Source organism: Vespa crabro, chromosome 16 (genome assembly GCF_910589235.1).
Source record: "Vespa crabro chromosome 16, iyVesCrab1.2, whole genome shotgun sequence".
Lineage (NCBI taxonomy): Eukaryota > Metazoa > Arthropoda > Insecta > Hymenoptera > Vespidae > Vespa > Vespa crabro.
The window spans coordinates 4867487-4880943 of NC_060970.1; the positions used below are offsets into that span (position 1 = coordinate 4867487).

The 13457-nt window shown below is 34.8% G+C and overlaps 3 protein-coding genes across 6 annotated transcripts; 1 reads left to right on the forward strand and 2 right to left on the reverse strand.

Annotated features, from left to right (window-relative positions):
- Positions 1–1422: 1422 nt before the first annotated feature.
- Positions 1423–4734, reverse strand: LOC124429709 (zinc finger protein 39-like). 2 transcript variants are annotated; one of them, XM_046975287.1, is made up of 2 exons: positions 4598–4734; positions 1423–4135 (listed from the first exon to the last, which is right to left on the reverse strand). In XM_046975287.1, exon 2 carries the CDS (start codon positions 3881–3883, stop codon positions 2822–2824), a length of 1062 nt encoding a protein of 353 aa, XP_046831243.1. In that variant the 5' UTR covers positions 3884–4135; positions 4598–4734; the 3' UTR covers positions 1423–2821. The 2 variants fall into 2 exon arrangements, with proteins under 2 accessions (XP_046831243.1, XP_046831242.1); XM_046975286.1 differs by lacking the exon at positions 4598–4734 and having other exon boundaries at positions 1423–4141.
- Positions 4731–8445, forward strand: LOC124429710 (zinc finger protein 385B-like). 2 transcript variants are annotated; one of them, XM_046975289.1, is made up of 6 exons: positions 4731–4860; positions 6071–6270; positions 6368–6506; positions 6587–6616; positions 7639–7787; positions 7903–8445. In XM_046975289.1, exons 2-6 carry the CDS (start codon positions 6082–6084, stop codon positions 8065–8067), a joined length of 672 nt encoding a protein of 223 aa, XP_046831245.1. In that variant the 5' UTR covers positions 4731–4860; positions 6071–6081; the 3' UTR covers positions 8068–8445. The 2 variants fall into 2 exon arrangements, with proteins under 2 accessions (XP_046831245.1, XP_046831244.1); XM_046975288.1 differs by lacking the exon at positions 4731–4860 and adding an exon at positions 5478–5899.
- A 445-nt stretch (positions 8446–8890) lies between these two features.
- On the reverse strand, positions 8891–13457 carry LOC124429708 (dynein regulatory complex protein 1). Of its 2 annotated transcripts, none has more exons than XM_046975285.1 (11): positions 13048–13457; positions 12561–12718; positions 12280–12388; positions 11790–12140; positions 11303–11700; positions 11018–11234; positions 10824–10950; positions 10529–10743; positions 10327–10451; positions 9623–10250; positions 8891–9523 (listed from the first exon to the last, which is right to left on the reverse strand). In XM_046975285.1, exons 2-11 carry the CDS (start codon positions 12695–12697, stop codon positions 9470–9472), a joined length of 2361 nt encoding a protein of 786 aa, XP_046831241.1. In that variant the 5' UTR covers positions 12698–12718; positions 13048–13457; the 3' UTR covers positions 8891–9469. The 2 variants fall into 2 exon arrangements, with proteins under 2 accessions (XP_046831241.1, XP_046831239.1); XM_046975283.1 differs by having other exon boundaries at positions 12561–12852.

The window sequence follows — 13457 nt, forward strand, 5'->3', positions numbered from 1 at the left end:
ATATATATATATATATTATATGTATATACAAATTATATATATATATATGTGTGTGTGTGCGTGTGTGTGTACAACACATTTCGATATGTGAAAAATAAGTATACCTATGACAACCGATTGAAAATTCTTAAAAAATCACATTTTTATTAGGTATTCCATACCTATCTTTTTGGTTTTTTCTCTTTTAGTGTCCCTTTCTAGTTTTTGTTCTTTTTCCTTTATAAAAAATTTCTCTTCCTTCCTTCCTTCGTGTAAGTATCAATTAACCCTTTGACTGTACTATTGTAATATTAATATAATAAAATATTTTTTAAAATCGATTGTTATGCAACATGTAAATCATGTTTCTAATACTATTCGCTATCAGTTTAATAAAACAGTAAATATATATTCTTCTTGACAAAATTTACTGGACATATACATATACCATTTATGTGTATATATATATATATATATATATATATATATATATATATATATATATATGTATATACATATATATTAATGGGGACGTAAGAGGATATATATTACAGTCAAAGGGTTAAGAAAATATAAGCGAATAGATAAATAAAAAAGAGCGAAAGAGAGAAAGAGAGACAGAGAGAGAGGGAGGGAGGGAGAGAGAAAGAGAGAGAGAGAGATTAGAGAAGAAAGGATAACGAATATCTCTCTATCCGATAATTAACGATAACAATAGGAAATAACGATAATAATGATAATGATAATGATAATAATAATAATAATATGTACATACGTATGTGTGTATATATATATATACAAATATATATGTATGTATGTATGTGTATGCATGTAATTGGAGTAATGTCGGTAGTAATGGCAATGGTAATGGTGTAATATTAGTTTTACGATAATTAGCAGTTATTATTAGTCGCAATAGTGTATTTCTTATGTTCATCAAAGCAATATGTTAGGGTGCCTACCAAACACTTTATATTTGGTAGATACCGTAAGAACAAAAGTCAGAAAAAAAGCAAAAAACAAAAAAAAGAAAAAGAAAATCAAAACAAAAAAAAGAACAAGAAAAAAAGAATAATGTCCATTCAAACTCTGACCAATTGCCTTTCCCTTCCGTTTCATCTTTTAACCCTTCCTTCGCGCACTTCGGTATACGTGAAAATAGTAAAACCCAATCAATGGTTGTAGATAATAATTACTATCTATATCACAGATCCAAGTGACTAAACTCCTTGAAAAATATAATATAAATATACGTTAGAGGGTGTGTTGTTAATGGTCACGTAAAATATATATCTATATATATATATATACATATACACACCATATGAATATGTATATAGACATATACGCACGGACGCACGCACGCACACACACACACACACACACACAAAGAGACATATATATATATATATATATGTATGTATGTATATATGTATATACGTACTCGCAGAGATGTGATCGACGAAAAGAATAGGCATAACGAAAGCGATTGAAACAGGGTGATTAAACTCATTTTAGTTTCCATCTTCATCTTTATCTTCTTTTTCTCTTTCTTCTTTTTCATCTTCTTCTTATTCTTCTTTCTTTCTTTCTTTCTTTCTTTCTTTCTTTCTTTTTTCTATCTGTCCAATGTTCGATGTCCCACAATATCTAAGATTCTTATTATACACTAGCATCAGAAAAGGTTGGAAATTCGTGAATTATTATAATACAAGATCGAGAATGATTGAGATAATTATATAAATTAATAGTAAAACGTAAGTATAATCCTTCGACCTAGTATATGCCGTTTGATTTCTTTTTTCTTTTCTTTTTTTTTCCCTCAGTGAAATATATGAAGTCCATTTAATGAACTGCCTAGGCAAGGAAGAGTCGAGTTAAATAGCTACAGTTTAAAAGGAGCGATCGATCAATTTACAATTGACTTTTTCTCTCTCTCTCTCTCTCTCTCTCTCTCTCTCTCTCTCCCTCTTTCTCTCCTCTTCCTTATGCCATGGGTCACGGCTAAAAGGTTTGTTGCTGGTGATGAAGGTGGTAGTGATAGGTGTATGGATAGGCAGAAAGTGTGGCAGAAAGATAAGAGGTCAAGGTCGTAAGGAAAGTTAAGAAAAATCCTTTCGTATAACGACGAAAGGGTTTTTTTATTTTTTTATTTTTTTTTTTTGAAAGCAAGCATCCATCATGATTCAGAAAGGGGATGCTTTTTTCGTAGGCACTTTGTCATGTTCGTAGGGCACCGTGGTCCAGCACCGTGATCGAAGGACGCAACTTCTATTTCTTTCAAAAGATTGACAATAATAGATGCTAGTGTTTAATAATCATCGGTTCAGTCGTTGCGATGACTGTATTCAGGATAAGAGGAAATCGTGGGAGTCGAATTGGTGTACTGAGCGTATAGATATAGCGCAGGGTGAAGCCCTGGCGGAGGAATGCCACGATGCGATTGATGATGAGCTCGATGATGAGACTCCGGCGAATCAATGGAGGTCGACAAGTGAGGATAGAGTTGGGAATTAGGGCTACCCATAGGAGATGCCGAGGAGGAGCCCGTCGTTTGGTAGACACTCTGCGTTGATGATAGTGGTGGTGGTCGTGGAGGTGGTCGTGGTAGTAGTGGTGGTGGTGGTGGTGGTGGTTGTGGTGGAGGTTGTGATGGTGGTGGTGGTAGTGGTGGTGGTGGTGGTGATGGTGTGGTAGTAGTGGCGGTGACGGCGTGCTCGCGTGAATGAAGTGTGAACGGCGTGGTAGCCGAGGTGGGTGGACATACTACTTGCTGCGACGACGGTGATCGTTGCTGCGACAGGGATTGCGGCAGGGATCGAGACGCGCTGCCGTCTAAACACTAGTTGGTTGTCTGCGGATGCAGTAATGGTAGAGGAAGCTGTAGATTGTTTTGCTTGGCTAGGCTCGCGATCTCAGCGGCGATACCACCACCCTTCCCACCGGGTAAACCGTCCAACGACGATGGTCCCTCGTTGTAACGCAGATCGCAGACCGGACTTTCAAAGCCGGTCCCTGAGGCGCCGCCTGCGGTGCTCTGTGGCGTCGACGGATTGTGATTCGAGCCGCTCTGACTCATGTCGCGATGAACCCGATTTTGATGCCTTATCAAATAGCTGTCTCGTACAAACGTACGCCCGCAAATCCCACATTCGTAAGTCGTACCCGCGGTATGCGTACGAATGTGTATGGCAAATTGACTCTTCGACGTAAACGTCAGGGAACACCTGTCACAGACCAAAGGCTTTTCCGCGACGTGGCTCCAACGATGCGCCGTTACGTAGCTCTTTACCGCGAAACGTTTCTGACAGATGTCGCAGGCGTACGGCCGTTCGCCCGTATGCACGCGCTTGTGAGTATTCAAACTGCTCTTTTGCGTGAACCTTTTCAAACAGAGCTCGCATTGAAACGGCCGTTCGCCCGTATGAGTTCTCATGTGTACCTCCAAGTAAGGCTTACGACAGAAGCTCGCTTCGCACACCGTACAGTGGTACGGCTTGTTCCCCGAATGGAGTTTCATGTGTACGTAGTAGGAGGACGCTGAGGATAAGACCTTGCCACAGACTTTACAAGGCTGCGGTTTAGATCTGGTGGCTTCCTTAGAAGTCTGCTGACCGGTAGACTGACGACCAGGACTATCCGGTTGTATATTTTGACTCTGCTGTTGTTGACTCTGCTGCGACTGCTGTTGACTCTGCTGCTGACTCTGTTGCTGACTCTGTTGCTGTTGGCTCAGCTGCAATGAACTTTGTTGTTGAGGCTGTAGGTGGCCTTCCTGTTGCGAAAGGTCTTCCCTGTCGTCTGATAAATTAACCATAGAATTAGAACCATCCGAACGGCTAGAAGCAACCGAATAAAAGCCCATCGGCTCGCTTTTAATCTGTTGGTCGAACATAGATGTCATTATGTCGCTCTGCTGCGGCTGAGCCAGCTGCTGTGGCTGCAACTCCTGCTGCTGCTGCTGCTGTTGCTGCTGCTGCTGCTGTTGTTGCTGCTGCTGCTGCTGCTGCTGCTGGTGCTGCTGCTGCTGCTGCTGGTGATGGTGATGATGGTGCGGCGGCGGCGGCGGCGGCGGCGGCTGGGGGTGAATTTGCTGATGGGGGAGCAGAGTCAGGTTGCGCTTGACAAACTGCTCATATCCTGCGTACCAATCCACCTGCATAGCAAGGAAGAACTATAAATCTTTTTTTCACTATGAACACTCTGCCGAGTATATACGTCGTACAGGGCGTACGTTCGCGAGCATGTCAATTTGCGGATCCATCTAAGCGCGTTTACGATGCGCCAGGTTAGCTCCGTCGCTTTGACATTTATTTTTGACAAGTGACAGAAGGTAACTGGACGATCAGCTGATTGCATAACTTTTACGTGTGGCGTTCGAAACGCGAGGTGAGTTCGTCGTTATAAGTATCCCGACGAACGACGCGCTTCCTACGACGCGAGCCACTCTATTTTTAAAGGGGCGCCGTGCGAAACAACGTTATATTTTCACCGTAAAACCGGATTCCCTATGACGAACAACAGGGCCGCGCGCGCGAGTGGGGGTCGCTTTCCTTCCCTATAGACGACGCGCCGAGCATTGTTTTCCTTCCCTCGTTTTTTTGTTCATTTTACGAACCTTTGCTAAGTGTAGTGGTCCGGGCTATGGTCGAAAAACGTCGCGCCTCATTCGAGCGCACACGCCTACCCTCCGGTCGAGCGGCTTCACGGGCAATCGCGAAACATTTGTAATAGGACAAATTGTTTTTCTCCGACACAAAATATAAGATGGCTGCTACTATATTTCGCGGACAGGCCACCTATATAGAAGCACACGTTCGCCCGCGCGAACGCTGATTGACGGTTGCCAGGCAGCAATTTGATTGGTCGAGAAACCTTAAGGTATGTATCGTTGCGAGCTACGTCTGCCGTCGTTTCATCCTCTCTCTTTGTTGTCACGTCTTCCTCCTTAAGGCGATCTTTTCCTCCTTTCTTTTTTTTCTATCTTTTCTTTTCTTCTTTTCTCGTCCCCTTCTATTTTCCCATTCGCACAGACGTTAATGCGTTTTATTAAATGAATTAGATTAATTTTATTCATTTATCCGTGCGTAAACAAATTTTCGTTTAACTTGTCGTTAGAATTGGAAATTCTATCGTAGAATCCATATTGGTCGAAACAAGTTTAATACCAATAAAGGGGAATGATGATAATTATAGATCTGTAATTAACGTTTGTCTCTTTGTAACCGTCTTTATTGTCTTGAAAAAGTCATGTCGAAAATGGCGGGAGTCTTACGCCATGTTCAAATTTACCGCCTAAACAGAAAGAGGCGACGTATCTCTTTGTAAAGAATAATTCGAGAAAATCTATCAATTGCGTCGCATTTGGATATTGAGAAAAAATTTTTCATCCTACTATTTCCCTTTATTTCCATATATTATATTTCGTTTGTTATTATTCTTTTTACTTCGTTCGTACTACGTTGACAAAGGCCCACTTTGATTGGCCGATAGAGACGTGGGCTTTACAGTAAACACGGAACTACATCGTATAGACTGTATAACATAAATATGGCAACAACGTTGAAACTTAATTTATACGAGTACGGTTCTTCATTTTATATCTCGTTACCGCTCTCCTCCTTTCTTCTTTATTTCTCTATTTATTCTAATTAATCGCTTGAAATATAACGAGTAAGATTAAATTAACATTAAGTCCGTCACGACGATCTCATTTTTATGTGAAACTAACAACAATAATATACATTAATGAAATCAGACCCCGAGAGAGAGAGAGAGAACCATTTCTAACGTTACATTAGTTTCATTCTAAAATCGTTGAGAGAATATTAATTCGAGTGTAAAAAAAAGTCGTCGAATAGCAATCGTTATTGGTGGATACAATTCAAGCGATCTAGATAGAGAGATAAAAATAATATAGGTAAGAATATATTTTTACTTATTCCAATGATTATTCTACTGAGCACATGTTCAAATCGAATACTCGTGTTGTTATAATGAAATAATAATCATTAAGGAAATCTTTGACATTATTGTATGTACTTTAAAGCTTTCATATGTTAAAGTTTATCTCATTATATTCGTTTTGTAGATTGTAGAAAAATGGCAGTGCCAGCGGAGAGTATTATAGATTCAAACCTCAATGATCCGGTAACAAAAGCCGTTGTTGACAATATAATGGGTAATTTGCCTACAAAAAAACCTCTGGTTCGTTGCGACGATTGTGATTTATCCTTTACAAGCCAAGCAGTATTAGATACACATTTACAAGGCGCTCGTCATGCCAAGCAGGTTTGCAGAACTTTTCTTTATTGCTTAATAAGACATTTTAATATTCACATTTATTTCCTTTATTTATAACTAATGAAAGCGAGCACATTTATCATAGATAAGGTCAAAAAATATAATGGCGTCGCTTGAAGAAACTAAGGTAGCATTTACAAAAGATGCGGACACCAATGGGCTAAAGTGTAATGTATGTAATGTCTGTCTCAACTCGATACAACAACTTCAAACGCATTTAAATGGTATTGTAACTTTTATGAAGTTAGGCATAGAAATGAAACCAGTAGAGTGCAATGTATTACAAAAGAATGTGTTTTTCTAGGAAGTCGACACAAGAAGAAAGCTATGAGAGGTAATAAATCAAATGCGGTAAGAAAACAAATCCCATACGGCTTAAAATGTAGTCGCTCTATATACATGGATAAAATAATAGAAAAGAATATAGTTGTATTGATTTATTGTTTAATTCTTTTTACATTCGCATGCTTGATACTGCTACTTACTTTTGCTTTTCATATGTTTTTTTAAAACTAATTTTTTTCCTTCTCTCTCTCTCTTTTTTTTCTTTTTTTTTTTTTTCTTTTCTTTTTTCTCTCTCTTTTTTTTTTTTTTTTTTTTTTTTTGTTAATCATTTTTGTGCTTACGCCACAGCATTTTTCATAATTAATTCAAAATTGCATACTTCACGAATCTCCAAATAATAATGTTATTTCTATATTGTAGGGCTAAGGTACCACTTATTATATTTAATGTTTCTTATTTGTTACTTGTTATTTAGTATTATTATTTATTATATATTTTTGCTTGAGACTGATATTTATATGTTCATTATTTATTTATTTATTTGTTAAAGCATTATTGTGAACGTGGCATAATCACAAGTAAATCAATTATACATTTAAATAATAATAAAGCAAGTAAAGTACATTTAATCGCTTAGTTCTATAAGTGACTTCGAGAACCCGTCGTTGAGTGCATAAATAATATTGGGTTTTGTTAATTAGTAGATGTTTGTCTTTAAACGATGTAGATAATGGAAGATTAATTTGCCATTTTGCACGTAGGACTTTTTTTTATGCTTCAAAGATTAAGATTTAAAATCGTAATTTTTTGAAATAAAAGTCACAAGGAAAACAAAATTTAAAAAGAAACATGATTAATTTATGCACTATAAACAATCCATGATACTTAATTGTACTTCACTATTATTGGTATATGAATTGTATTATTATTTATATTCACAAATTATATTCACAAATTATTAATATTTCTTTTCTCCATAGCATGAATATAGTATTGAAAATGATTTGTCATCACACTGTCGATCACTTGTACTACTGCGATACATAGCGTTGATTATATATTAATGCTTAGGTGGGTGGTTTGGAAAAGAAGTTGTCACACAAGGTAGTTCGTTGGTTGCTCCTGCAATCAACATACAGGATTCTGGTCCTATGAAGGCAGTCTCACTGTCATGCGATATATGCAACAAATTTTTCAACTCTCCTTCGCAATATAATGTGGTATAGTATTATACCTCATTCAGTATAATACAATTAAAATATTTATAGAGAAAAATGGTACAAACTTATTTTTAAATACTAGGACAATATATATGTAACGATCATAAATTTGCAGCACATGAAATCCAAGAAGCACACTGGCAAAATGAAGAGAGCTAAGACTCAAAAAAAGAAACGATTTTCTCCATATTGGAAAAAACCGAAATCTGATACGAACTCAACCACTGTACAATCTCTGTCAAATAATTTTGTACCAGGTGGTTTTACGAATCAAACATAGTGCTAAGGTTTCATTTATTCTTAAGATTCTTTATTTGAGATTATATATTAACACACTTTGTGCTGTTATATATGTCTCTGATATATATATAAAAAGAGAAAAAAAAAATAAAAAAAAAAAAAAGAGAAAAGGAAAAAAACAAACAAAAAAAGAATAAAAAAAGAACAAAAAAAAAAAAACTTGTATTGCGTTAATATCCACGAATTGATCTATGGCACTGATGAAATTAAGTATTTGGTCCATTTTATAATTGGTCAAGAATCAAGAAATAATTTTACCAATTATACAGAATCTTATTCGTCGATATAACGCAAAAGTTAAAGGATCTGCGGGATAGCAAAAGTGCTAATCTGTGATCTGAAAACTACAAACGAAAAATTTTATGTAAAAAAAGTTTATTTATAAAAAGAAAATGTGAATATCTGAAGTCTTGTGAATAATAGTTACATACTCAGCAAATACATATATGCCGTTATTAAGTCTAGCCAATGTTATAATAGTGTTAGTCAAACGAACTTATATAGCATTACAGTGTTTACCTGTCGTTAGAACGATAACACAGTATTTCTCTGTTATTATTGTAAGGACAGTTAGGCATCTTATATATGCTGTCGAACTTAGGAGTGTCATAATCACGTGTATATTCGTATATTTGTCGATAGGGAAAATGAAGAACAAAATTATTATTATTATAATTTTCTTTATAATCGATACATACATACATACGTACGTACGTACATACATACATACATACATACATACATACATACATACATACATACATACATATATATATATATGTGTGTATATATATGTATATATATATATATATATATATATATATTTTTAAACAAAAGCATATATATGTAAGAAATATAAATTAAGGTAACAAAATCTTCCAATTTTCATTATTTATAAGATCGGCGTCTTAGTAATAAAACAATAATATGTGTTTGTTGGGTATTAGCGATTGTTCTTTAAATGTACTACCATGATGTGTATATAAAAGTAATGTTTAAGTAAGAAAAAGCACAGTTAGAGCGAATGTAACATGGTGGTACACGACGTATGTACAGAATCTAATAAAGATTCTGTCTCCTTTTATATTACGTTTGATTTTATTTACAACGGCCGTTATAAGTAAACTTAATTACCAATCTTTGCGTTTTTCCATTTATCGATTGTTCATATCAACGATTAGCATTTTAAAAAGAAACCTTTCACCTTCCCCTGTGGGCCTGGGGATAGAATATACCCACAGTATCCTCTGCTTGTCGTAAAAGGCGACTAATAGAGGTTGAGTGTTGACAAGTCGACCTCGTAAAAATTCAGGGAAAAAGAGAACGCATGGATGGACGGATGGATGGACGGATGGATGGATTTGTTGGCATCTTAAATTCCATTATGTTTTAGCAGAAGAAGATATTTCTGTATCGGTTATCGGGCTGTTTCTAATCTGAAATACACACACACATATATATATATATATATATTATATCGAATAATAATGTCATTTATATTTTTCATTGAAGAAGGAAATGTAAATCTTTTCTACCTCAACGGTATTATATGTCTTTAGTAAACGTCGTAATTCAGCATTTTGTTTCTTCAAAGATGCCGTTTCATTGCTCAATCTTTGTCTTTCTTTCAATGTTTCATAATATCGTTTGAGTCCAACGAGCAAGCCATCCCAAAGGGATTCTTTAGAGGGAGGAAATAAATCCCTGTATCTTTTCCAAAATTCTTTTATATCCTCTACGGTTAAACTTCGTGAAATTGTTACTTTTCTCATTGATAATCTCTCCTTCAAATACTTTGGCGTTTCGTCGCGTTTAATAAAATTATATTTCTCTATGAATTCCTTCAATGCTCTTGTAACATATGATGCATCAATTTTTAACAAATGACCCTTTTTGCAGAGCAATTGATTTGCTCCTTCCTTTGGTTGCGATGAATCTTTCTTTTCGTCACAAGATATGGATGATACATCTAATTCATCTGATGAAATGGACGTCGTAGTTTCTGCCGAAGGAAGACGCATTTCCGAATAGTCCGTCGTATCAATGAGTGTACAAACGCTTGAACATACGTCTTGAAAGAAAACCTCTGCCTTTATAGTTTCGACTAATTTAGTTGTTTCTTCGTCTAATTCTGTACCGCCACAGACGAGAGGTGTATTACTCCTAATTTAATATTAATATTGATTTTTCATCATCATATTATAATTCATGGATTTTCTTTTTTTTTTTTTTTACATACGTGCTAGTAGACAACGACGAGGATTCCGTCGTTTTATCCAAAGACATACAATCGGGACAATACGTATATGGGAGGAAGAAATTTAATAAGAATTGTATTTCCTCCTCGGATATTATGTTTAATGCCTGGTAACGTAATTAATACGATAATTAACAGCATCGTTTTTACACATTTGCAGATTTTTTCAGAATATTTTTCTTACCTGAAAAACATTGTCCAATCTAATGATTACATTGTTCTCGGTCGTATACGGTAAAAGTAATTTTTGTATGTTATCGTCAATCAAATAATTAGATTTCTCGGATATATGTTCCATTATATGATTTAATAAACGTCGTTCCAAATTGATGTCTTCTAAAGTAACAGCCTTTTTGTAAGTAATTGGCATTTGTCTTTTTTCTTGAGCATCAGTCTTTTCTATAGAACAAAACGAAATGTGCAATAATTAGAAATAATTTTGATATGTCAGAATGGATTATACAAAAAAAAAAAATTACCTTTATTTATAATATTAATCGCAGTACAGTAAGAAGGTAAATCTTCCTTGGTCAAAAGTTTTACCTCGGGAGGTTGCCACTGTAATCCTAATGCTTGTTCATGTATAATTCGATCAGTAGCCATAATCTAAAACCAATGTTATGGTTATTCGTATCGATCAATATTAATTATAAAAATGACTTCGTCATGTTACTTTATCGACTAGCTCGTTGACACGTTTTACATTCATATCCCATACTTGAAAGTATTTTTTCTCATTAATATCGGTAAAATACTGTGACTTTTCTTCGAGTTCTAAAATATTCTTATGTGCCTTGAGAACTTGATCGGTCAATCCTTGAATTTCTGATCGACTATCTTCTTCTAATTTGACGTAAGTCTTTCTTAATTCGTTCATAGTGTCTTGAAGCCTATAATAAATATGTATTACATTAGTATTGCATAAGAAAACAGAACAACGTTTATTCAATGTACCAACTTATTAATTCGTCTTTTTTGTTCATTTTTAATTATAGTATTCTCTTCGTCTTTGTGCTTAAGAACGGCATAACTATAATTCAATTTTTCGACATTTAACATGCACAAAGCTTTCATATCCTGTAACTTCTGTTGAAGTTCCTGATTCTCCAATGCCAAAGTTATTTTTTGAGAACGATATTCCTCGTGGTGTTCGGTCATGACTCTTTCCATTTCCTCCTCGTATTCACGAATTATATCTTTCCTTTTTTCAATGCCTTCGTGACCATTATCCTGTAACTTCTCATAGAAATCTTTCCATTTTTTCTCGAGCGTATCCAAGAGCAATTTACGTTCGGCGTCCAACACGTTGTTGATATTATCCAATTCTTTATGATAAGCCTCGGCGATTACATTTAACTGTTAAAGAAAAAAATACAACATTCTTTAGGTCGCATATATAAAATATTCAAATTGATTGGAATTAAATAATAAATTTATAGGTCAACCTGACGATCTATTCTATCGATCAATATATCAATATCTTCGTTTTGTTTCTTAAGATCATCGACGAATCTAAGATCGGCATTCTCTAGTTCGGCCTTCAATCCCATAATAATTTGATCCTTCTTCTCTAATAACTCAAGACACTTGGCATTTTGCCACATCATCTTTTCTTCTATGTCCAATGGATCTTTTGATGCAAATATGTCGGACCATTTTTTATCGATCTCCTTATACTTTAGCATACATTCTTCATTATCTCTCTCTAGTTTCTCCAGCAAGGCTTCTCTTGTCTCTTGTACTTCCTTACGTCGTTCTAACTCTCGAGCATCGTTTGCAACTTTTACATTGGATATCTATATTGTATTCGTATATATATATGTATATATATATATATAAAATTTTTTTTTCTTTTTTTTTTTTTTAGGAATTTTCTCCTTTTTGAGAAAGAATAAAATTTATATAACAATTTAATAACAGAGCTATAATACTGACCACTTCTTCGCCTTCTAACTTGATCTCTTCCAGAAATTCAGTACTGGCAAGAATCTGTCTTTCGATGGGATTTCTTTTAATGATTTCTACGTCTTTGGCTCCTTTTACCCTAAAAAATAAAACCTTTATTTCTTTTGGTCATGTTTAATTAACCCAAATAAAGTTCATAAGACTCGATCGAAAATCATGCTGATTTTTAATCAATTGTATCTTGCTTTTTCTTTTCTTTTTTTTCTTTTTTAGTTCATTAAGAAGAAGAAAGTAAAAATAAAAACTTATACTTATGCAGAACGCTCAAGCGATGTTGAATTCGTTGTCTCCTAGCCAATTTTCGTATATTTGGATCCGACGATGATAATGATAATTCCTTTGATACATCTTTTTCGACACTTCCTAATTGCTTTTCTTTTGCAATCATGTTTTAATTACTTCTTTTTCTCTTTTTTAGGTCGATAACAGATAAAGTTTTATTAATTAAAACTCGCAGGAATTTGAAAAAGGAAATTTTCGCAATAAAAACTCTTTAATCGGAGACGAATATGCAAGAGAGTTTATTCAATGAACTATGTACATCTGCTTCATCGAAGTAACATAAAATAGTAATACAAGTTTGTTTAATCAATTTTTATGTCATATATATATATATATATATATATATTAATTAAAGAAACGATTATATATGATTATTACCTCCGATCGGTAACTATATTATCGTGTCGGTAATTATTTTATGTCGATAATAACTACAAATTTAAAAAACATTCTTACCTACTACTGTCGGTAAAGAGGAAAATTCATGATCCTAATCGCCGCAAGATGGCTCGAGGTGTACGTATATCGAAGTGATGTCGCCATTTTCTACAATCTTGCTGGTCATCCAATATCCAGACATACGATAACAGTTGCAATATTGCGATAAACGTAATAATTTCGTAAAAAGAATGAAACGTTTCGTTCGTTCGTTCGTTCATTTGTTCTATTCCAAAACAATTTTTTAATATCGTCATTCGATTTATACATATACGCGTTGGTCTTCGTCATAACCTAAATCCCATTAGAAGGAAAGAAGTTTCCATAATTTTTATGTTCACGCCGTTCAAATAACACACGAATTCGATCATCGTAAGTGGAAAACCGTGTATACTTTATCACACTTTTTATTCGTATGACCATCGAAA